Source organism: Schistocerca cancellata, chromosome 6 (assembly GCF_023864275.1).
Source record: "Schistocerca cancellata isolate TAMUIC-IGC-003103 chromosome 6, iqSchCanc2.1, whole genome shotgun sequence".
Lineage (NCBI taxonomy): Eukaryota > Metazoa > Arthropoda > Insecta > Orthoptera > Acrididae > Schistocerca > Schistocerca cancellata.
In genome coordinates, this window is record NC_064631.1 from 396,376,744 (window position 1) to 396,403,172 (window position 26,429).

Here is a 26,429-nt window from a genome sequence, read left to right on the forward strand (position 1 = left end):
CGCATCTGGCACTGAATAGGATGCAGGGGGTTATTTTTCATCGGGACCTCCTGCTGCAATCTGATGAGGAGCTCAGGGCCAACCTGGAGCGCCGAGGCGTGCATTTCGTCCGGCGAGTCCAGCGCGGCCCCAAAGACCGTCGCATCGACACCGGGGCCTTTATCCTCGCCTTCGAGGGGGACGTTCTCCCGGAGAAGATAAAGGTGATGTGCTACCGGTGCGACGTGCGACTTTACGTCCCGCCTCCTATGCGCTGCTTTCGGTGTTTGCGCTTTGGGCACATGTCGTCACGGTGTGAGGCTGAGCCCCTTTGTGGCTATTGTGGACGTCCTCTTCGTGAGGAACATACATGCACCCCACCACCTCAGTGCGTCAATTGTCCTGGCATCCACTCGCCTAGATCTTTAGACTGCCCCGCGTATCGGATGGAGAAGAAGATTCATGAATTAAAAACTTTGGATAGTCTCTCTTATTCTGAGGCCAGGAAGAAGTATGACCGCCTCCATCCCGTGATGTTGACAACTTCGTTTGCCTCAGTCGTGTCCACTCCTTCCACAGTATCCTCACCCCTATCCTGTCCCCCCTCCACCTCCTCACCCCATCCGGGGTCTCTGCCTCTGCCTCCGCCTCCCAAATCCCTCCATTCCAAATCCTCCTCCCTCGCGGCCCCTGCCCCCTCTGCCCCAGGGGCCACCCTTCCTCCTCCTCCCCCCCCCCCCCCCTCCGCCACCTGAGAATCCAAAGCAGACCCTGCGCGTGAGGACCTTCTTCGGGTCCAGCCCACCATCCCCGTGCCTCAACGGACTTCCAAGAAGGCCTCCAAGAAGAAGTCTTTATCCCCCTCTCCACCCCGGTGCGTTTCGTCTGACGCTCCATCCGTGAGTCGCTGCTCCTGGCCATCCTCAGTTTCGCTGGGACGCTGTGCTGCCAGGCGCTCAGCTGGCCTCTCGTCGGCGAATGATGCTGCCCCTCCTACGCGACCCGGGAAAGCGGCCGCAGCTGGCGACGACTTGATGGAACAGGATCCGCCTCCCGCTGGTTGTAGTGTTGTTCCCTCGAAACCTGGCCCTCCGCGGCCGTCGAGGTGACCAGCTCTTCACCCGTTTCGTTCCCCCTTTTTTCTAACTAGCGATGGCTTTGTTACATTGGAACATAAGAGGTATTCAATCTAATCGGGAGGAATTACAACTGCTCCTCCGCCTGCACTGTCCGCTCGTCCTTGGTTTCCAGGAAACCAAGTTGTGCCCAACTGACCGTATTGCTTTTACCCACTATACCTCGGAGCGGTCTGACCTCACCCTTGTGGACGGTATTCCAGCTCATGGTAGGGTCATGTTGCTCATTCGGGACGATGTCCATTACCATCTCATCCCATTGACCACCCCACTCCAAGCAATAGCTGTCCGTATAACTCTTTCTGCCTTTACTTTTTTTCTGTTTGTACCGTCTACACTCCATCGTCATCCCCCCAGGGGGTCCACAACTCTTTTGTGGATACGTGCGTAGCGAGCACGGGACCCCGAGCTAATGTGGCCTTCCTTCCTTTCCGGGCTGCATACCTTCCCATTCCGCATCCTTCCCCATCCCTATCTTCGCCCCTCCTCCCCTCACCTCTGGCTCTTTCCTTCCCTTTCTCCCCATCTGGGAGTATGGTTTGTGCCTACGTCCGGAGACGGACCCTCGTAAATGTACTGCATTCTTTGCCTTCCTTGCTTTTATGTCTTCTTCCTTCCTTTGTCCTTCTCTGTCTTCTTCCTTCCTTTGTCCTTCTCTGTCTTCTTCCTTCCTTTGTCCTTCTCTTTTCCTTACCTCTTCTCTTTCTCTTTTCTCCGCTGCGGCGTTTGAGACCTCTCTTCCTTCCTTTCCCTTTCTCTTTCTTCCTCCCTGTGCGTGTCTGAAGGCCGACCCACGCCCTTCGTGCGTAGCCGGTGACGGGGTAACGCGTAATTCCCCACCCCGGGTAGACAGGTAGGACACGTACGTACCCCCTGGTAACGGCCAGGCCCAGGGAGGGGTGATTACCCGAGCTGATACCTTCCGAAAATGCCGATTGGTCCCTCCGTCCGTTTGTCGGGAGGTGTGACCTGAGGTGTGAACAATCACCTAAGGCGGGAGTGCCCTCAGAGAGGGCCCCCACAAGGGAGGAGCGCGCCATCGGAGACGCCGGTAATCATGGGGGATTCTTCCGCAATGGTTTCCTCACCTTCCACTAAGTCTGCTCACAAATGTAAGTATACTGAGTCTCAGCCACAGACGATTCTTCCATCGTTGCCACAGTTCCTTGTTGTTTCTCGGTCTGATGAAGGTCACGACTTCTCCACGGTCAACCCTTTCATTATTCAGAAAGGAGTCGACGCAATAGCAGGTCCTGTAAAGTCTTGTTCCAGATTACGGAATGGCACCCTGTTGTTAGAAACACACAGTGCCCTCCAGGCACAAAAATTGCTGCGTACTTCTCTGCTCCACACCTTCCCTGTCCGGGTGGAACCGCACCGTACCTTGAATTCCTCGCGTGGAGTCGTTTATACACGCTCCCTCGATGGATTGTCTGACGAAGAAATTCAGCACTATCTGTCTGACCAGGGCGTAATGGCAGTTCATAGAGTAATGAAACGGGTTGACACGAACATCATTCCAACCCGCACTGTCTTCTTGACATTTGACACAGTTCAACTCCCATCGAACATCAAAGCAGGCTATGAGATAATTTCCGTTTGCCCTTACGTCCCAAACCCTACGCGTTGCTATCGATGTCAGCGGTTCAATCACACCAGCCAGTCCTGTTCCAATCCAGCCAAATGTGTTACGTGTGGCAAGGATGCCCATGAGGGTGCTTGTCCACCTCCATCCCCTCGCTGCATCAACTGTATGGGTGACCACGCTGCTTCCTCTCGAGATTGCCCCGTTTTTAAGGACGAGAAGCTCATCCAGGAAATAAGGGTGAAGGAAAAGGTGTCGACCTTTGCTGCTCGAAAATTATTCGCCAGTCGCAAGCCCACCGTGCCTCAGACAGGAAAATACAGCACTGTCCTTGCTTCTCCTCGGCCAACAAAGGAGGCGGCCACGCAGACTTGCGACCTCACCTTTAGTACCACGGTCGTCAGATCGGCCAGCGCAAAGATCGCTCGTTCAACCTCACCACTTTCGCCTGCCCACTCTATGGCTCACCCTTCGTCGGGTTCTGCTACATCTCGAGCCCAAAAGTCGGACGCCAAGTCTTCGAAAAAAGAGCATACTCGTGAAGAGTTTTTACGTACCGCAACTTCACAACCATCGGTTCCTCCTCCATCTAAACAACATTCTTCCAAGAAGGCTACAAAGAAACCCAGTTCCTCTCCTTCTCCGCCAAGGCGTGCCCCCTCTACAGCACCACCTGGCGGAAATCACCCTCGGCCATCTTCTGTGTCGCCGAGGCGCACTGCTGGTGGCCGGTCAACCGGCCGATCGCTGGTGGCAGGGACTGCTCCTGACCAACCTATGGATCAGGATCTTCTGCCTTCGGCTGAATGCCATTCCATGCTGTCGGTTGCTAGCTCCGAGCAGTCTTTGAGTTGACAGCAACTTTGGTCACATTCCTCCATTTTCTTTTCACCCCATGTCCATTATCCACTGGAATATCCGCGGCATTCGAGCCAATCGGGATGAATTGTCGGTCCTCTTACGCTCCTACTCGCCGGTCATCTTCTGTCTGTCAGGAAACAAAGCTGCGTCCCCATGACCGCTTTGTTCTCCCTCACTTTCAGTCCGTCCGATATGACCTCCCCTCTGTTGAAGGCACTCCAGCCCATGGAGGACTCATGATTCTTCTCCATGATACTCTCCATTATCACCCAATCCCCTTAAACAGTTCCTTCCAAGCTGTCGCCGTCCGTCTTTCCCTTTCTGGATACACGTTCTCTCTTTGTATTGTATACATTCAATCATCCACACCAATGGCACGAGCTGATCTCCTTCATCTTCTTGGTCAGCTTCCACCCCCCTATTTGCTGGTTGGGGACTTCAATGCCCACCACCCGCTTTGGGGATCTCCTCATCCTTGTCCACGTGGCTCTCTATTGCTAGACGTCTTCCACCAAGCGGATCTAGTTTGCCTCAACACTGGGGTCCCCACATTTTTGTCTGCCTCCACGACAAATTTATCTCATTTGGACCTTGCGGTCGGTACTGTTCCGCTAGCTCGGCGCTTCGAATGGTTCGCCCTTGATGATACACACTCGAGTGACCACTTTCCATGTGTCCTAAGACTGCAGTCTCCACTGCCATATATGCGCTCGCGACGCTGGAAATTTGCCCAAGCCGATTGGACACTTTTTTCGTCTCTCGCGACATTTGATGACCGTCGCTTTCCCAGCGTCGACGATGAGGTCACACATATTACCGACGTTATTCTTACAGCTGCGGAACGTTCAATACCACGCACCTCCGAATTGCCCCGGCGCCCCCCAGTTCCTTGGTGGAACGAGGCATGCTGTGACGCAATACGTGAGCGGCGACGTGCTCTTCGCATTTTCCGTCACCATCCTACTTTGGCCAACTGTATCCGCTATAAGCAGCTCCGTGCGCGATGCCGTCGCGTCATCCGCGATAGCAAGAAGGCAAGCTGGAAATTCTTTATTAGCTCATTTAACACCTTCACTCCCTCCTCGGAAGTTTGGAGTCGGCTTCGACGGTTCTCAGGCGCGCCTAGTTTCTCCCCGGTCTCTGGGCTCACTGTCGCGCATGATACCTTAGTGGACCCCGTCGCAATTTCTAACTCGTTGGGTCAGCACTTTGCTGAGATTTCGAGCTCTTCAAATTACCCGCCAGCGTTTCTCCCGAAGAAACGTGCAGCAGAAGTGCGACATCTTGCTTTCTCCTCTCCAAATCACGAAAGCTACAATACTGTTTTCTCCATGCGGGAACTCCAACATGCCCTCTCTTCTTCTCGCTCCTCCGCCCCAGGACCGGATGGAATCCATGTCCAGATGTTGCTGCATTTACCAACCCATAGTCTGCGTTACCTCCTTCGCCTTTATAATCGAATTTGGGCCGACAGTACCTTTCCCAGACGGTGGCGGGAAGCTATTGTCGTTCCCGTTCCGAAACCTGGAGAGGACAAACATCTCCCCTCTAGCTATCGTCCCATTTCTCTCACGAGTAGTGTCTGTAAGGTTTTGGAGCGTATGGTGAATTACCGTTTAGCTTGGTGGCTGGAATCCCGCAGTCTTTTAACACCTGCCCAATGCGGATTCCGAAAGCATCGTTCTGCAGTTGACCATCTTGTTGCTCTCTCCACTTACATCATGAACAATTTTCTCCGGAAACGCCAAACGGTAGCAATATTTTTTGATCTGGAGAGAGCATACGATACCTGTTGGAGGACAGGCATCCTCCGCACATTGTTCTCTTGGGGGTTTCGAGGCCGGCTGCCCCTTTTTCTTCGCGAATTTATGGCAGAGCGCACATTTAGGGTGCGGGTGAACACCTCTCTCTCCCGTACTTTCTCCCAAGAAAACGGGGTACCCCAGGGTTCCGTGCTGAGTGTTGTACTGTTTGCCATCGCCATAAATCCAATTATGGATTGTCTCCATCATGATGTCTCGGGCTCCCTCTTTGTGGACGATTTTGCGATCTACTACAGCGCTCAACGGACCAGCCTTCTTGAACGACGTCTTCAAGGATGTCTCGATCGCCTCCACTCTTGGAGCATCGAAACTGGCTTCCGTTTCTCACCCAGTAAGACCGTTTGTGTCAATTTTTGGCGACGTAAGGAGTTTCTTCCGCCCTCCTTACATCTAGGTCCTGTCAACCTTCCGTTTTCAGACGTCGCTAAATTCTTGGGTCTTATGTTTGACAGAAAACTATGCTGGTCCTCCCACGTTTCCTATCTTTCGGCTCGCTGTCTGCGATCGCTTAACACCCTCCGTGTCCTGAATGGTACCTCCTGGGGAGCGGACAGAGTGGTCCTTCTCCGCCTCTATCGCACCTTAGTGCGCTCGAAATTGGATTATGGAAGCATAGTCTACTCCTCTGCTCGGCCGTTTATTCTTCGGCGTCTCGATTCTATCCACCACCGTGGATTACGTTTAGTGTCTGGAGCTTTTTACACTAGCCCTGTGGAAAGCCTTTATGCTGAGACTGCTGAACCTCCGCTGTCCAATCGGCGAGCAGTCCTCCTGAGTCGTTACGCTAGCCATCTGTCTTCCATGCCTGCTAATCCAGCCCACGACCTTTTTTTCGACGCCTCCTTTGATGTAGGGTATGCAGGCCGCTCCTCCTCCCTACTACCCCCGGGAGTCCGCTTCCGTCAACTGCTCCATTCTCTTTCCTTCCGCTTTCCTAAAACCTTCTTGACAACTTGGGGTCCCCGGATCTGCCTGCTCCGTGACCTTTGTCAATTTCCCAAGGATGGTACCCCTACACTTATTTATCGTCGGGCATTTGCTGCTCTATGTGCACAAATGACGGACGCCACATTTATTTACACCGACGGCTCGAAAACATCGTTAGGTGTAGGGAGTGCCTATATTGTTGGCGACACCCCAAATCGCTTTCGGCTTCCCGACCAATGTTCGGTTTATACTGCGGAGCTTTACGCTGTTCTCCAGGCTGTCCACTACATCTGCCGCCATCAGCGGATACAGTACGTTATCTGCTCCGATTCTCTCAGCTCTCTCCTCAGTCTCCAAGCTCTTTACCCTGTGCACCCTCTGGTCCACCGGATTCAGGACTGTCTGCGCTTGCTCCACCTGGGGGGCGTCTCGGTGGCGTTCCTCTGGCTCCCGGGACACGCTGGTATCTGTGGGAATGAGGCGGCCGATATAGCGGCCAAGGCTGCAGTCTCTCTTCCTCGGCCAGCTATTCAGTCGCTTCCCTTCACCGATATACGGAGCGGTTTATGTCGCCAAGTTGCTCATTTATGGCATGCGCATTGGTCGGCACTTCCCCGTAATAAATTGCGGGAAGTGAAAGCCCTTCCTTGCGCTTGGACCTCTTCCTCCCGAACGCGTCGTCGGGAGGAGGTAATTTTAACTAGACTCCGGATAGGGCACTGTCGTTTTAGCCATCGACATCTTTTAAGCGGCGATCCTCCCCCACTCTGTCCCCACTGCTCTCAACTGTGGACGGTAAGACACCTTTTAATTGAATGCCCCTATTTTAATCCGTTACGCTCCCGTCTACAGCTATCGCCTGATTTATCGTCGATTTTAGCAGATGACACGCGCTCAGCCGACCGCGTTCTCCAGTTTATTAGTGACAGTGAAATGACGTCAGTCATTTGAAGCTTTTTTTGGGGACAACCACCCCCTTTCTGTAGCAGATTTTTAAGCATTCTTCTATTTTTAGTTTCTCCAATTTTCTGACTTTGTTCCCATTGCTGCTGGTTTTCAATTTCGGTTTTTTACTGTCGTAAGTCACGGGCTGGGCGCTAATGACCATAGAAGTTTTGCGCCCTAAAACCACAAACAAAAAAAAAAAAACAAAAAAAAAAAAAAAAAAAAAAAAACTCCATCGTCATCCGCAGTTAGTCGGGCTGACATGATGCACCTGATTGTTCAGCTTCCTCCTCCGTTTTTATTGTTTGGCGACTTCAATGCCCATCATCCCCTTTGGGGCTCTCCTGCATCCTGTCAGAGAGGCTCCCTCTTGGCGGATGTCTTCAACCATCTCAATCTTGTCTGCCTCAATACTGGCGCCCCGACTTTCCTCTCGGACTCTACTCATACCTACTCCCACTTGGACCTCCCGATCTGTTCTACCACTCTTGCCCGTCGGTTCGAGTGGTATGTCCTTTCTGACACCTATTCGAGCGACCACTTACCCTGTGTCGTTCGTCTCCTGCAACACACCCCATCCCCACGTCCTTCGAGCTGAAACATACCGAAAGCTGACTGGGGACTTTAATCCTCCCTGGCGACCTTTCCAGACCACGATTTTCTCAGTTGTGACAGTCAGGTCGAATACCTCACGGCTGTTATCATCAATGCTGCTGAACGTTCCATTCCTCGTACTACCTCTTCTCCAAGTCGCGTTACCGTCCCCTGGTGGAATGAGGCTTGTAGAGACGCTATCCGCGCTCGACGACGTGCTTTATGCACCTTTCGCCGCCATCCTACGTTGGCGAATTGTATTGGATACAAACGACTCAGAGCGCAATGCCGTAGTCATCAAAGACAGCAAAAAAGCTTGTTGGGCCTCTTTCACCAGCTCCTTTAACAGTTTTACTCCCTCTTCTATCATTTGGGGTGGCCTGCGCCAGCTGTCGGGCATTAAGGCACACTCCTCGGTACCTGGCCTGACTTCAGGTAATGAGGTCCTTATTGATCCTGTGGATGTCTCCAACGCCTGGAGGTTTCAAGCTCCGTCCATTACCACCCTGCCTTCCTTTCCAGGAAAGAGGCAGAAGAGGCTCGGCGACCTTCCTTCCACTCACTGAATCTGGAAAATTATAATGCCCCCTTTACTATGCGAGAACTCGAACGTGCACTTGCACTGTCCCGGTCCTCTGCTCCGGAGCCAGATGCCATTCACGTTCAGATGCTGGCACACCTTTCTCCGGCAGGCAGAAGCTTCCTTCTTCGTACCTACAATCGCGTCTGGACCGAAGGTCAAGTCCCCATGCGTTGGCGTGACGCCGTCGTTGTTCCTATACCCAAACCCGGGAAGGATAGACACCTTCCTTCTAGTTACCGCCCCATTTCTCTTACAAGCTGTGTCTGTAAGGTGATGGAGCGCATGGTTAACGCTCGGTTAGTTTGGATTCTTGAACCTCAACGGCTACTTACCAATGTTCAATGCGGCTTTCGTCGCCGCCGCTCCGCTGTTGACCACCTTGTGACCTTGTCGACATTCATCATGACCAACTTTTTGCGAAAGCGCCAAACGGTAGCCGTGTTCTTCGATTTGGAGAAGGCTTATGATACCTGTTGGAGAGGAGGTATCCTCTGCACTATGCACAGGTGGGGTATACGCGCTCGCCTGCCCCTTTTTATTGATTCCTTTTTAACAGCTCGAAAGTTTAGGGTATGTGTGGGTTCCGTATTGTCCGACGTCTTCCTCCAGGAGAACGGAGTGCCTCAGGGCTCCGTCTTGAGCGTAGCCCTTTTTGCCATAGCGATCAATCCAATTATGGATTGCATTCCACCTAATGTCTCAGCCTCTCTTTTTGTCGATGACTTCGCGATCTACTGCAGTGCCCAGAGAACATGCCTCCTGGAGTGCTGCCTTCAGTGTTGTCTAGACAGCCTATACTCATGGAGTGTGGCAAATGGTTCCGGTTCTCTGAAGAGAAGGCGGTTTGCATCAACTTTTGGCGATACAAAGCGTTCCTTCCGCCATCCTTACATCTCGGTCCCGTTCTCCCATTCGTGCAAACAACTAAGTTTCTAGGGCTCACACTGGACAGGAAACTTTGTTGGTCTCCGCACGTCTCTTATTTGGCTGCCCTTTGTACACGTTCCCTTAATGTCCTCAGAGTTCTTAGTGGTTCATCTTGGGGAGCGGATCGCACTGTCCTGCTTCGCTTGTATTGGTCCATAGTCCAATCAAAACTGGATTATGGGAGCCTCGTCTACTCGTCTGCTCGGCCATCCCTCGTACGCCGTCTCGACTCCATCCACCATTGGGGGTTACGTCTTGCGACCGGAGCATTCTACACTAGTCCCGTCGAGAGGCTTTATGCTGAAGCTGCCGAATTACCATTGACCTACTGGCGCGACGTACTGCTTTGTCGGTATGCCTGCTGGCTGTTGTCAATGCCCGACCACCCCTCTTATCAGTCCTTCTTCGCCGATTCTCTCGACCGTCAGTATGGGTTGTATGTGTCTGCCCTGCTGCCCCCTGGAGTCCGCTTTCGTCGCCTGCTTCGACAATTGGATTTTGCCCTCCCTACCACCTTCAGAGAGGGTGAGAGCCCGACACCACCTTGGCTCCAGGCTCCGGTTCATATTTATCTCGACCTCAGCTCGCTCCCGAAGGAGGGTACTCCGGCTGCAGTGTATTGCTCACGGTTTGTCGAACTTCGTGCGCGACTTGCCAGTCACACCTTTATTTACACTGATGGCTCCAAAACTGACGATGGTGTCGGCTGTGCCTTTGTCGTCGGGGCAGTCACCTTTAAATACCGGCTCCTCGACCAGTGTTCCAGCTTTACGGCCGAGCTTTTTGCTCTCCATCAGGCCCTTCAGTATGCCCACCGCCACCGCCATTCATCGTATGTACTCTGCTCTGATTCACTCAGTGCTCTTCAGAGCCTTGGAGCTCCGTATCCTGTCCATCCCTTGGTGCAATGGATCCAGCAGTCCCTCCATTCTTTTGCTGATGATGGCTCTCCTGTCAGCTTTCTGTGGGTTCCCGGCCATGTAGGAGTGCCTGGGAATGAGGCTGCTGATGCTGCAGCCAAGGCTGCAGTCCTCCTGCCTCGGCCAGCCTCCCATTGTGTCCCGTCATCTGACGTTAGTGGGGTTGTTTGTAAGAGGCTTGTGTCCTTGTGGTGGGATACTTGGTCATCACTTCAAGGAAACAAGCTCCGGGCAGTAAAACCGTTCCCAACTGCTTGGACAACCTCCTCCCGACCATCTCGGCGAGAAGAGGTCCTTCTGACCAGGTTGCGGATTGGGCATTGCCGGTTTAGCCACTGCTACATGCTCTCCGGTGACCCAGCCCCACAGTGCCCTTGTGGTCATGCATTAACAGTGCGCCATGTTTCATTGTCGTATCCCCGTTTTAGTCAATCTCGTGTTGTCCTGTCTCTGCCATCTACTTTACAGGACATTTTAGCTGATGACGCTCGGGCAGCTGCTCGTGTTCTTCGTTTCATTACTTTGACTGGTTTGTCCAAAGACATCTAATTCTTTCACTTATTTTATCTGCATCTTAGTAAGAACTTTCTGGTGTCTCCCCCCCCCCCCCCCCTTGAGTTTTACTAGATTGTATGTGCTCTAACAATTGTGACTGGGTGCTAATGACCTCAATAGTTGAGCGCCCTTAAACCCCAAACACAAAAAAAAATACCACATTAATGCAGTAAATGCTCAAAATGATGTCCGTCAACGTCAATGCATTTGGCAATATGTGTAACAACATTCCTCTCAACAGCGAGTGGTTCGCCTTCCGTAATGTTCGCACTTGCATTGACAATGCTCTGACACATGTTTTCAGGCATTCTCGGTGGATCACGATAGCAAATATCCTTCAACTTTCTCCACAGAAAGACATCTGGGGACGTCAGATCTGGTGAACGTGCGGGCCATGGTATAGTGCTTGGACAACAAATCCACCTGTCATGAAATATGCTATTCAATACCGCTTCAACCGCACGCGAGCTTTGTGCGGACGTCCATCATGTTGGAAGTACATCACAATTGTCATGCAGTGAAACATCTTGTAGTAACATGAGTAGAATATTATGCAGGAAATCAGCATACATTGCACCATTTAGATTGCCATGGATAGTGGGGGCCAATTATCCTTCCTCCCAATAGTGCATATTATGCAGGTTTACATTACTGCTGTTGGTGAATGATGCTTCATCGCTAAATAGAATGCATGCAAAAAAATCTGTCATCGTCCCGTAATAGCTCTTGTGCCCAGTGGCAGAACTGTACATGATGTTCAAAGTCGTTGCCATGCAATTCCTGGTGCACAGAAATATGGTACGGGTGCAGTCGATGTAGATGTAGCATTCTCAACACAGAAGTTTTTGAGATTCGCGATTCCCGCGCAATTTGTCTGCTACTGAAATGTGGATTAGCTGCGACAGCAGCTAAAACACCTACTTGGGCATCATCATTTGTTGCAGGTTGTGGTTGATGTTTCACATGTGACTGAACGCTTCCTTAAATAACGTAGCTATCCGGCGAACGGTCCGGACACTTGGATGATGTCGTCCAGGATACCGAGCACCATACATATCACACGGTGTTGGGCATTTTGATCACAATAGCCATACATCAACACGATATCGACCTTTTTTGCAATTGGTAAACAGTCCATTTTAAGGGAACCCGGAACCTAAAAATGATGAAATTTTGGGTTTTCAGTTTATTGTGAAATAAAATACTACAGATCTTCCTCTTTAAAATGACATATTAATCTTACCTGTAGCTCAATTCCAAGTATTGAAAATATTATTTTCAATAATGTGCTGTAGAGGGCATGTCGCGACATTGAATTTCCATGGCTACATGTTCATTGAAAACATCGTTTTTCAAAACTTCCGGTCTTTCCAAAGACTTTATATTATGTTGGCAACACAATTTGATAGGCAATTGTTTTGTCTGTGTATTGTAGTCTTTGGATACTGTTGTTTACATTGAGCATTTGGTGGTTATTGCACGATTTGTGTTGTATTTCTATTGGGTAACTGGAACTTACCAAATATGACTAGATTTAGTAACAGAGTTTACTAGAGGAAGAAGCCTCCTCCGAGGTACACTAGTGGAACTGTGACAATTTCTCAGAACTTGGGAAATGATTCTGAAAATAGTGAGGTTATTCATGAAGTGAAATCTACCCCTGTCTCTAACACAAGCAAGAAGTTGCATGGATCAACTGAAAAATACTGCAGTTTATTGGAGAAGTGTAGTGAGGATAATGTGAACAAAATAATTAACATTTCATTGCTCTCAAAGTTGACTGAGAGTTCAGTACTGTGTAAGGAATGTTGCAAATTGAGTATGTCAGTAAATGTCAAGCGACACATAGAACTTGAAGCAGAAATGTCTCCATTGTACTAGTTGTCATTAGTGTTTCATTTTGGAACACAGAATATGTCGAAATAGGCCAAGGTGAAACTGATAGTGAGAAAACCAAGTACTATGGTGTAAATATTAGATGTGTTGATGCTCTAAGGTCAATCGGTAAGGGATACTCTGCTGGTCAAATGTTTTGTGGTGTAATGAATCTACCACCACCACCAACGAAATTCTCAAAATATAACTCGGTTGTTGGATCCTGTGTTGAAGATATTGCCCAAGAATCCATGAAAGAAGCAGTGGAGAAGGCTGTGGCGGTGAATGAAGAAATTCCAGATGTTCAGAATCCTCGGGACCTGACTGTCGCACTAGACGGTACGTGGTAGAAGTGCTGGCACACTTCATATAATGAGGTAATAACGGCAGCAAGTGATGATACTACAAAAGTTATAGATGTTGTAATTAAATCCAAGCACTGTGGGTGTCCTAAAAGAGTGAAGGATGAGCATGCAGAAAACTGTCGAAGGAATTACAGTGGGTCTAGTGGGGCCGTGAAAGTTTCTGGTGTGAGCGACATTTTCAGTCACTCTCTTCTGTGGTACAAGGACAGATACCTACAGTTCCTGGGTGATGGTGATTTGAAGTCTTTTGCTGCTGTATCTGAGCTGAAATCTTATGGAAATGATGTTACCATTACTAAACAGGAGTGCATAGGTCACGTTCAGAAACGTATGGGAACAAGGCTGTGTCGACTGAAAACCACAATGAAAGGCCAAGTGCCCAGTGATGGAAAACCTTTGAGTGGAGCTAAAAGTTTGACAGACGAGGTAATCAACAGGTTGCAGAGAGACTATGGACTGGAAATAAGGCAAAATACTCCCAGTGTTGATGCAATGGAAAAGGCTGTAATGGCACTTTAGTACCACACCTTATCGGCTGACGAGGAACCACTACATGGACTATGCCCACAGGTACTCAATTCCTGGTGCAAGTACAACAAATATCAGGGATCTGAACATGTATACAAGCATCATCACAGTCTACCAGAAACTGCCATGAAGGCTATAAAACCAATTTTAAGAGATCTTTCTGCAACTGAACTTTTGAAGAAATGTCTCCATGGACATACACAAAATCAAAATGAGTGTGAATAATGTAATTTGGACCATAATCCCAAAAAATGTGTTTGTGGAAATTCATACTCTTCATTTTGGAGTATATGATGCCATTGATACGTACAACAAAGGTAAGATTATAAAGTGCAATGTGCTGCAGAAGTTGGATGTGATGCCTGGAAAGAACATGGTGAGTACAATGATGTTGATAGACAATGAGAGGAAACGGGATGCTGAAAGGAAAGAAAAGGAGTGTTAGAGGCAAACCAGACAAAGAATGAAAGGTGTGAAAAGAAGGCTAGATGGGGAGATGTCAAGTGACAGTGAAAACCCCTCTTATGGTGCTGGACTCCACTAAAATGTTAGTGAAACTTTGAAACTCGTTTTCCACAAGTTCACTTTTTTGCCATATAGGAACATTTTCTGCTAAACTATTAGAGATAAAAGACTTAAAATTTTCAAGGAATGTAAACAGTGCCAATATACACCTTGTATCATAGCCTTTTTGTGATACATAACTGATAAGATTCTATTTCAAAGATACTATGCCAAAAAAGTCAATTATTTTCAGTAACAAAATAATTAATATCTTCCCAAAAAACACCAATAAAATATTAAATATATGTAATATCATACTGTAAAAGTTTCATCATTCTGATGTTAATAGTTCATTAGGAAATGTTCCTTACATTTAACATGGGAGGTATAGGATGTTCCGGGTCCCCTTAACACAGGTAATGTATCACGAAGCAAATACTGTCCGCACTGGCGGAATGTTAAGTGATACCACATACTTACACGTTTGTGACTATTACAGCCCCATCTGTTGCAAAGCGAAAAAAGTGGTCCATCTAAAACATTCATATTTCTTTACATACTACACGAATATGTAATAAAAAATGGGGCTTCCTATTTGAAACACGCAGTTGATATCCGTTTGACCTATGGCAGTGCCATCTAGCGGGCCAACCATAGCGCCATCTGGTTTCCCCCCTTTAAGCTAGACTAGTTTCATTCTTTGTTTGATGCGTATTTTGTGAGATATTTGGCCCAGTCACTATCAATGGACACTGTGTGTGTGTGTGTGTGTGTGTGTGTGTGTGTGTGTGTGTGTGTGTGTGTGTGTGTGCATGTGCGGTGACATTCCATTACACTATTCTGCATATAGAACACCAAAGACATATACTAAACTCCATGTATATTCATTTCAAAATGTACGTAGTTAGATAAATGTGTTTAAATGCACGGAAGTAGTAATGAAATGTTCACATTTTTTTGTACCATAAGTAGGAATTATGAAGGGAATCCTGACGTCATTATTGCTTTTGATTTCCAGGTATCATTGGAAGCTGCTGAAGGAATGGCAGAGGAAGTATCAAACAGTTCATGTTTTGTTAACTGGAAAGAAAACTCTCAGTGAATGTATTGAAAAGCAACATTCACCAGCAAACAGAAATGCTACTCATCATGAAGATATTGAAATGAGTGTCTTCGTATGATGGATACTCTTTTGTAATGTTATTTATTTGCTGCTGCTCACTATTTTTAAATATGTATATTTTTAATTATTTATATGGAAGTTACTAATGTAACACTAGTTGTCAGTTTTGAAGCATTCCAGTGTCACCAAATTTTGTTTGAGGGTGGCAGATTGTTTCAAATAATGACATGAGGGATCCAAAAGATGTAAGAGCTCCTAAGGCAGCCATTGCATATTGTTAAACTGAGCTCCAGTTCTTCTAATATTCAGTGCCTTGTGTTACACGGTTAACGATTTTATACATTAATATACATGTTATATTTTATGAAGTGCCTTGGCTGTTGGTATAAACAACAGCAGATAACAGTCGTGTGTTATTATAGGTGATGTCTGTTTTTAGACTGATTAATGTAAGTGAAATGACCAGTATTAATGACAGCTTTAAAAGGTGTAAACAATTATTTTAACTCCATTTCTTTAACTTTTTAATCAGTAATTTCAAGTGCCTTTTTAACAGTACAGATTTGTTATTCTTGTCTTATGTAAGTATTATTACCAATGTTGAAGTACAAAATGTTACGTCACTTACCTTCTCTAAAAAGTACTAACAATATGAACAGCCAGGAATTTTCAAAGTTAAGATAAGAACACAAAGAAGTGTAACAGTATTGCATGCAAATACTGTAATAATATTCACCCACATTATTTTTAGTGTTTCATCATGTTGTGATAAATGTACACTAATTTTCTTTTGTACATCTTTGAAAGAACATTTTATGATATCAGCTTCAAACCTGCATTCTGTGTTGAGTGAGTGAGAATGCCCTTTGTTTCCATTTTCAGGGAATTTTTAGTCTTGTATTTCTGGAAGTTTCTGGTGCAGCAGCAGCAGCTGCTGCTTGTTGCTTTACTTTATAAACTACATGACATAATCACTAATAAATGAAAAACTCCATGTCTGAAACTGTGAGAAGAGTGCCTGATCTTATGTTAATGCCTATTCCATGCATTCTTTCCTGAATCTGAAGGAAAGGACATGAAGTTAATGTTACTCATGCTGGTGTAGTGTGGCAGTGGGAGTGGATATGTGGAATATGTGGAATTCCTCTCATAGTAGTAGTAATAACAGAAAAGTTCTCATGTTGTGTCACTGGACCTGTACCTAGACTATCAGTGCATGTTTTTGTAGTTCACTATTACATCTCTGCATATGAGGCAATGTCCTGACTGATTCATCATGCAGCCCAAAATTGCTAAGGATAGAAACAGGACGTTTTGGAGAGGGTGTGGCTCTTATACTGTAGGCATCATTTGCAAAGGGATTGTCCAAAATTCCACTCCTAAGGGAGTGAAATAGGGGATGAAAGGCTTTTTGAAAGTGTCACTATTAAGGGAATTTTGAAGCTAGAACTACGAAAACTGGTATTCGGTTTCTTGATTAGAAAATAAAAAATACATGTTTCAGCATTTTTGGAAATTCAAGCACTAATGTGGTAAAATAGAGGGTGACAGTTTTCTTAGAAAGTAATCACTAAAATACTTTTAAAGATTTTTAAGTCTACATCTGACAATTGGTATTTGGTTAGAAATAAAAAAAATAAATGTTCCTGGAAAGTCAATCCCTAAGGGAGTGCAACGGGGATCAAAATTTTTAAGAAAATATTTTGTTACATTAAAAGATTTTTAAAGATAAAATTATGAAAATTGGCTTTTCATGTTTTGGTTAGATATGAAGAAATATTTGTTACGGGGTGAAAGGTTGCTAAGGAAATGTCCACAAGAATGCAAAAGGTACAATTAACAAAATCTTTGGACTCCAGCTACCAGAATCGCTTCTTCGTCAGAAGTACAGAAGTACATTCAGAAAAGACCAAGCTTATATGGCCTTAATTATCACAAAAAGCTTAGGTGTTGCAATTTGTGACCAATGTAAAAAGTTGATTAAATAAAAACAAAAGCTCTGTAGTCAATAGTATATGTGAGCGAAGCAGCAGGCAGTTGCCCATTACACTTGCAACACAGGTAAACTCTTAATTACAAAACTTCATTTATCTACACCTTTTTAAAGTTGTGGAATAGAATAGGTATACGGGGGATTTTCTGGAGGGTACTCCATACAAGTAGGTATTTTGACTCCTGAAATTTGCTATTTTTGGCATTGCAACACAAAGTGTGTGACCAGGCATTGCTGCAACAGCATTTTATGCCCAATAATCTTGCCCCTCTCTGCTTAATCTTGCCATGCAAATTATCCAGTAAAACTCTGTAAAAAGAAAGTCGTGGTGGTGATTTGTATGTTTTTACAAACAGCCAGCCTCATATTCTCCACTGAGAAAATAATTTCACTTTTTTATATGCACTTATACCTTCGCCACGGTTATGAGTGGAGTTTAACTTCATAATATCATAGTGGTTTCACATTTAGTCTGCAGTTTCATAAAATGGGTGTACTTCAGAAACACTTCACAATAATTTTAAACATGATAGTTAGCAATTAGTTAATTTCAAGGTATAGTCGGAAGCAACCAATGTTCTTTTAAGTAACGGTTACTTAAATGATGCTGACATGTTAAGAAGAAAGAGAAAAAGCTGTGTTCTGTAAGTAGCCTAATCACACTTTTAGACAAATTTTAATTTGTGTCATGTGAAAATTTAGGGATTGTTGTTACATTCATTGGAGTTACTGTCTCCATGCAGGGAAAAAATTTAATGTTGACAAAATTTGTTAGTGGCGAGGAACTTGTTTCAGAGCACTTTATATTTTAAAAGCTGTACTCCTAGAACCCTAACATGACTATTACATAATGACGTTGACGACCTTCATATTATAATTCAGTTACTTTAATTCTAGGTTTCAAATCCCATTTCTCTGATCATTTTTTGTCTGGAGACAAAAAAAATTACTACACATTACGTACTTACCATCTTTGTATATAGAATTTCATTCAAGATTGTATTTACCCATTCATATAAAACCTAGAATTTGATCAGTCTTCATTTATCATTCTTTGAATTTTGCAAATCTTTTCTTCAGAAGAAACTTGGAATGGGTATCGGGCACATGCGAAACATGCCACGTTTGTACAGGTACTTCAGATTCCTTATACTGTATGTATGTGGTACTCCACAGCCACCTACATTTGTCAAAAAGAATACATAACTGAGAAGTTGCAGTATGACTACTTATGACATGTAATGTAGCAGCTACTGTCCTAGGACCCATTAAAAGGTGGATGTACATAAATTTATTCAGTGGTTAGTTTTGATGTATTACCATTTGGTGGTATATACTTGAGATGGGCTGGCTAAACTATGATAAACCATAGTAATCATGTGTCACAAATGATTTGTGTATGTACCTGCATAAATACTTCTAATGTTTAATGATTCATTGCACATAACAAATGCTCCCCATTATTATTCAATATGCCTCAATTATGTTTAACCGTGTGGTGGTGGCAGCAGTGAAACTAACTGCTGTGTAAAGTTGTCATATTGGACTATACCAGCAGACATGTCTTCCTTTTTCTAAAACATTTTCAATTTGCTGTATCCTTCAATAAACCAGATGTTTTTAGTGCTTTGTTCTGCCATCACTATCCCCCTGAAAAAGTACTCATCCTTCCATCACTAAATTTCTATGCCTTTTGATACAAAACACTATTAACAACATACTTTATTTACTACGTAGCAAGTATTGCGACATAAAATTTGTTATTCCAGAGAAGAGTGTGACACAGATATGAGTGAGTGTTGGGATGGCAATAATAAAACATGCCTCCCCGTTACAGAAAGATGTAGTCATGAAATTTCAGTCACCAACTTTATCCACTAAATGTGAAAATATTTTGTCTTCCACCTGCATAAAGAGAGAGGACCATAGTAAAATAAGAGAAACTGGTGCTCATGTGGAAATATTTAAGTGTTTGCTTTTGCCACATGCTATTGGAGAAAGGAACAGTAGGGAGAGTCTGAAAGTGTTTCTATGAACACCCTGCCAAACTGTGAAGTGTGAACAGTAGTCATGTTGATAATGTTGGTAGATTAAAAGTCCATGTCAACTATACTTGAAGTAAATGTTGCAATTCAGTTTGAGACATTATCTGAAATCAGGTTTTGTCTCATCAATTGTGACCATACAGAGTGCATAGCTAGCACGTTACATATAACAGAAATTATTACAATATCCAAGCACACAGAAAAGAAACTTTAAACATGGACGCCACAGGTTGTCCCCCCCCCCCACCCCCACCCTCCCACCCAAATGGCCCACAGCTCGTTAGTGAGTACGTGCTCATCTACCACGAAGAGCTGGCCATTTGCAGCACTAATTCCCTAGAATACTTCCACAACACCTTTCCCCCCTACCTTTCCACTGATTGTCTTCCTGGTGCAGACCCCACTTGAAATTGGTACATGATTTACCTGCACCTTTTGGCCCCCCTCCTCACTGCACCTCTTGTCCCCTCACTGCACCTCTTGTCCCCTCACTGCACCTCTTGTCCCCTCACTGCACCTCTTGTCCCCTCACTGCACCTCTTGTCCCCTCACTGCACCTCTTGTCCCCTCACTGCACCTCTTGTCCCCTCACTGCACCTCTTGTCCCCTCACTGCACCTCTTGTCCCCTCACTGCACCTCTTGTCCCCTCACTGCACCTCTTGTCCCCTCACTGCACCTCTTGTCCCCTCACTGCACCTCTTGTCCCCTCACTGCACCTCTTGTCCCCTCACTGCACCTCTTGTCCCCCCCTCACTGCACCTCTTGTCCCCCCCTCACTGCACCTCTTGTCCCCCCCTCACTGCACCTCTTGTCCCCCCCTCACTGCACCTCTTGTCCCCCCCTCACTGCACCTCTTGTCCCCCCCTCACTGCACCTCTTGTCCCCCCCTCACTGCACCTCTTGTCCCCCCCTCACTGCACCTCTTGTCCCCCCCTCACTGCACCTCTTGTCCCCCCCTCACTGCACCTCTTGTCCCCCCCTCACTGCACCTCTTGTCCCCCCCTCACTGCACCTCTTGTCCCCCCCTCACTGCACCTCTTGTCCCCCCCTCACTGCACCTCTTGTCCCCCCCTCACTGCACCTCTTGTCCCCCCCTCACTGCACCTCTTGTCCCCCCCTCACTGCACCTCTTGTCCCCCCCTCACTGCACCTCTTGTCCCCCCCTCACTGCACCTCTTGTCCCCCCCTCACTGCACCTCTTGTCCCCCCCTCACTGCACCTCTTGTCCCCCCCTCACTGCACCTCTTGTCCCCCCCCTCACTGCACCTCTTGTCCCCCCCCTCACTGCACCTCTTGTCCCCCCCCTCACTGCACCTCTTGTCCCCCCCCTCACTGCACCTCTTGTCCCCCCCTCACTGCACCTCTTGTCCCCCCCTCACTGCACCTCTTGTCCCCCCCTCACTGCACCTCTTGTCCCCCCCTCACTGCACCTCTTGTCCCCCCCTCACTGCACCTCTTGTCCCCCCCTCACTGCACCTCTTGTCCCCCCCTCACTGCACCTCTTGTCCCCCCCTCACTGCACCTCATGTCCCCCCCTCACTGCACCTCTTGTCCCCCCCCCTCACTGCACCTCTTGTCCCCCCCCCTCACTGCACCTCTTGTCCCTCCCCTCACTGCACCTCTTGTCCCTCCCCCCTCACTGCACCTCTTGTCCCCCCCCCCTCACTGCACCTCTTGTCCCCCCCCCTCACTGCACCTCCTGTCCCCCCCCTCACTGCACCTCTTGTCCCCCCCCCTCGCTGCACCTCTTGTCCCCCCCCCTCGCTGCACCTCTTGTCCCCCCCCCTCGCTGCACCTCTTGTCCCCCCCCCTCGCTGCACCTCTTGTCCCCCCCCCTCGCTGCACCTCTTGTCCCCCCCCCTCGCTGCACCTCTTGTCCCCCCCCCTCGCTGCACCTCTTGTCCCCCCCCCCTCGCTGCACCTCTTGTCCCCCCCCCTCGCTGCACCTCTTGTCCCCCCCCCTCGCTGCACCTCTTGTCCCCCCCCCTCGCTGCACCTCTTGTCCCCCCCCTCGCTGCACCTCTTGTCCCCCCCCCTCGCTGCACCTCTTGTCCCCCCCCCTCGCTGCACCTCTTGGCCCCCCCCCACTGCGCCTGTTGGGCCCCCCCCACTGCGCCTGTTGGGCCCCCCCCCACTGCGCCTGTTGGGCCCCCCCCACTGCGCCTGTTGGGCCCCCCCCCCACTGCGCCTGTTGGGCCCCCCCCCCCACTGCGCCTGTTGGGGGCCCCCCCCCCCCACTGCGCCTGTTGGGGGCCCCCCCCCCCCCCCACTGCGCCTGTTGGGCCCCCCCCCCTGCACAGCTGTTTTCCAATTAGTCTCACCAATGTTCTCTGTAACTTGCTCAAATGCATGATGAGCCAGCAACTTTGTTGGCCCCTGAGTCTTGGAGCTCTTGTGGCTCTGTCTTCGGATGTTTTCGCAAATGTTGTCCCACTTCTGATAACTAATTTGGTTTGCCTGGAATCTGCCATCCTGACAGACTTAGACCAACATGAGCACCTTATTGCTGTCTTATTCGACCTACAAAAGGATTATGACATCACAAGGCAACACACATTGTTCTTACATGAGTGAGGGGGATTCAGCACTTGCTTCAGATTTTTGTCCAGAACTTCTTGCTGCACTGTACTTTTCAGGTTCACGTTGGTGCTTCCCAAAGTTACCTCTCAGTATTGAAGATAATGAGGTCCCACAGGGCTCTGTATTGAGTGTCCCTCTCTTTCTAGTGGTTATCAACAGTAGCAGCAGTTGTGATGTCTTTGTAATCACCCTCTTTGTATGCTGACAAGTTTGGCTTTTACTATTGCTGCTCTAGTGTGGACGTTGCTGAACATTGACTGCAGGGTGCTGCTTGAAAGACACAGTCATGGGCCTTCACCCACAGCTTTCAGTTTCCAGTTGCCAAGATTTGTCACACTCTTCTGTGAACGCTATACTGTTCATCCACAACTGAAACTTTTCTTTGACAACCAATTACGCAGTGTGGTGGAGACTTATCACTTTTGGGGGCTGCCTCTTCTATGCCAAGTTGACGTGGCTTCTCCATCTCCATCAAATTCAGCAAAACTGCTGAGTACACCTCAAATACACTTCACCACCTCAGTAACATCAGCTGGGGTGCAGACAGCACTATGCAAGCTAACATCCCAAAGATGTTCGTGCTCACATGCAGTTGCTCTTCATTGAAATGTCTTGGCTCAAACTCGTTTAGGGGTTCAACTGCACTTGTCGCATTACATGCTCTAAATTAGACACTTGATTAAATTGTCTGGCTGATGGCAAGGTTGTGAAATACAAAGTTAATATAACATATAACAACAGTAATAATAACTAAATTAATGACCCATAAATGATGCAGGCCACACAGTTGGGATTTGGTTAGAATAATGTTTATTCAGAAAGCAAACTAATAGCGAAAGTGGTCGTATTTAGAGTTACCGTTACACTTGAGCACATATCCACTTGACACAGTTCGATCATTTGCAATCACATCACAAAATAAGTTATCTATGCGAAAAGTTGAGTGTTCACACCAGGGCCGCAGCTGCTCACCACTCAGAGACTGTCCCGCGATACAACACAATGTGAAATTTTCCAAGTCATTTCACTTCCTAGCTACCTAAAAACCGACCGTATGCTTTCGCGTCTCTACCAGCACTGTACCCTTTGGTGTCTAGACCAGAACTCTCTCTCTGGCCGCATCCACTGCATGCCAAACATCGTTGCTTAACTGACGAGGGCAGTTCCCTTTCCTGAAGCCGTCCATCTTATTGGCTACAGCTTATTCTACATTATTTTACATTTTAACATGTTTAAATAATCAAAGCTTGACCATTTTCACATTAAAAATAAAGTAACAATAATATCCATTATATAATAAACGTTAAATTCCTTTACATAAATCAATACAATTTCCTTATTAACTTTCAATGTCACGGCCAGTAGCCTTGTACCAATGTTCTTTCTGATAAATAAATAAAGAAAAAAAGTAACTATAATGCACTAAACTTTACAACAAATATTCTGTTACCTAATGATTTAATAAGGTGTAATGCTGTCATCGTTCAATGTGTTTTGTGTGGAGGAAATGATGGTCTGATGCTTAACTGAAAGTACTGATAGAATGAATTTAAATTATCTTTTAAACAAATAGTTACAGAGTTGATACATACAACATTTGTCATTTTAATGATGTGCTTCTATATGAAATGTCGACCTTTAAGATTGACCAAAGCGTTCAGAGTTTAGTGTTCAGGTCTTCATTGCGTAACTTGTTAATTTCACTTTAACAGTAAGTCCTAAACTATTACAGATATGATCAATATTCAAGTTTTATTGGGATCACCTTGAATATTTATGAAGGATGGTAGACTAAAATTACTGTGGCTTAATTCCCTGAATTACTACAGAATTAAATAGTTTTCATAAATGTTTCCATTTATGCCTGATCTTAGGTCTGCCATATTTAACACTGCTACGTCTCCCTTGCCACATATAGCTGCTACGGGATTTCCTTATGATGTAAGTTCCTGTCTGTCTCACTCGCACACTGCAGAACGTAGGCCTCATTCAGCACAATAGACGTCTGTGAATTTCCCCATCTCATGGCGAAGCTGTGCTCTTTGTGGCACACGGTCCTGGACGACAGGGATCGTTTCACAATTCCTGAAGGCTGACTCTTTCTGCCATATATTTAAATGAGAGCAAAATGTTCATTAACTCACAACTACTCCTCTAACTTTAGACACCAGATCCTGTACCATTGTAATTATAAGAGTCTGGCATATGGTTTGGCATTTCCCTTGGCATTGTGGTCATTGGACCCAGTACACCAACTCTGGAATCCAACTTGCAACAGGAGCCTTGCAAACTAGCCCTGTGAACAGCCAATTCGTGGAGGCTGGGGTCCCTACAGTATGGATCAGGTACCAACAACAGCTACTCAGTTACGCCATACATGTTTGCAGTTCCTTAAGCATTTTCCAGATCTGTCTTGACTTGTTCTTTGGACCAAAAGATTCAGTAGACCTGGTTTTTGTCGTCTGTCCCTTGCTGTCCTCGACACCTTTTCAGATTTTGAAGTGGTGTACACTGATGGGTCAGTGGTTGGTGGATGAACCAGTTTTGCATTCACTGCTGAATTGGTGGCCATCAAATGAGACCTTAGTCATGCCCGTTCTTGCACCGGCAAGATGCTTGTAACCTGCAGCAAGCCCGAGCCGCCTTTAGGTTATAGACCAGTGCTACCCTTGTCGGCCATTAATCATGACAATCCAGGATTTTTTTTCTGTCCTCCATCAAGTTGGATGGAGGAGGAGGAGGAGGAGGAGGAGGAGGAGGAGGAGGAGGAGGAGGGTGCAAAACACAGTGATGGCTAACACAGTGATGGCTAACACAGTGATGGCTAACACAGTGATGGCTAACACAGTGATGGCTAACACAGTGATGGCTAACACAGTGATGGCTAACACAGTGATGGCTAACACAGTGATGGCTAACACAGTGATGGCTAACACAGTGATGGCTAACACAGTGATGGCTAACACAGTGATGGCTAACACAGTGATGGCTAACACAGTGATGGCTAACACAGTGATGGCTAACACAGTGATGGCTAACACAGTGATGGCTAACACAGTGATGGCTAACACAGTGATGGCTAACACAGTGATGGCTAACACAGTGATGGCTAACACAGTGATGGCTAACACAGTGATGGCTAACACAGTGATGGCTAACACAGTGATGGCTAACACAGTGATGGCTAACACAGTGATGGCTAACACAGTGATGGCTAACACAGTGATGGCTAACACAGTGATGGCTAACACAGTGATGGCTAACACAGTGATGGCTAACACAGTGATGGCTAACACAGTGATGGCTAACACAGTGATGGCTAACACAGTGATGGCTAACACAGTGATGGCTAACACAGTGATGGCTAACACAGTGATGGCTAACACAGTGATGGCTAACACAGTGATGGCTAACACAGTGATGGCTAACACAGTGATGGCTAACACAGTGATGGCTAACACAGTGATGGCTAACACAGTGATGGCTAACACAGTGATGGCTAACACAGTGATGGCTAACACAGTGATGGCTAACACAGTGATGGCTAACACAGTGATGGCTAACACAGTGATGGCTAACACAGTGATGGCTAACACAGTGATGGCTAACACAGTGATGGCTAACACAGTGATGGCTAACACAGTGATGGCTAACACAGTGATGGCTAACACAGTGATGGCTAACACAGTGATGGCTAACACAGTGATGGCTAACACAGTGATGGCTAACACAGTGATGGCTAACACAGTGATGGCTAACTGTGACCAGCCATCAAATAAGTGGTGCCTTGTGGGAGCATTCACTTGGTGTCCGCTACAATAGCAGTCCATGTGTCTTGAAAGTTTTCATTGTATGGGATGTGTGATGCTGGCACTTTCTGGACTGAGCAAATCTTCAAATGTTTAGGGGTTCCATTGGAGTCATCTTCTTATGGTCAATTATTAGCCACCTCCCATATGTTGCAGGCACATAGACAGAATTTTCTTGTGTGTGTTTAATTCGTGAGCTCCTAAATCCAGTAGTATGTGTGTCAATTTCACAGATTTAGTGCTTTGTTCATATGACTTCAGAATACCACAAAAGAGTGCTGTTTTTAGATTGTAAAATGCATAAAGATGGCGAGTAATCCCCCTTACCTGCTTCTGAGCTCTTCACATGTTTCACCATCACCTAGCATATTGGTTTTGTGACCACAGACACATTTATATGTACAGTAAGAACTCTTTGTCACTATGACGATAAAGGCAGTTAAACTACAATGAACCCCCCCAGGGGGTCCACAACTCTTTTGTGGATACGTGCGTAGCGAGCACGGGACCCCGAGCTAATGTGGCCTTCCTTCCTTACCGGGCTGCATACCTTCCCATTCCGCATCCTTCCCCATCCCTATCTTCGCCCCTCCTCCCCTCACCTCTGGCTCTTTTCTTCCCTTTCTCCCCATCTGGGAGTATGGTTTGTGCCTACGTCCGGAGACGGACGCTCGTAAATGTACTGCATTCTTTGCCTTCCTTGCTTTTATGTCTTCTTCCTTCCTTTGTCCTTCTCTGTCTTCTTCCTTCCTTTGTCCTTCTCTTTTCCTT

At 46.9% G+C, this 26,429-nt stretch overlaps 1 protein-coding gene across 1 annotated transcript in view; it reads left to right on the forward strand.

Annotated features, from left to right (window-relative positions):
- The window catches only part of LOC126191345 (E3 ubiquitin-protein ligase MARCHF2-like), a 62,899-nt gene extending 46,595 nt beyond the window's left edge, over positions 1 to 16,304 (forward strand). Inside the window, exon 6 of the mRNA XM_049932184.1 lies at positions 15,126 to 16,304. Within this exon, the coding sequence (XP_049788141.1) occupies positions 15,126 to 15,288 (163 nt within the window). The 3' untranslated portion in view covers positions 15,289 to 16,304. The remainder of the gene's footprint in view (positions 1 to 15,125) is intronic.
- The last annotated feature ends 10,125 nt before the right edge of the window (positions 16,305 to 26,429 follow it).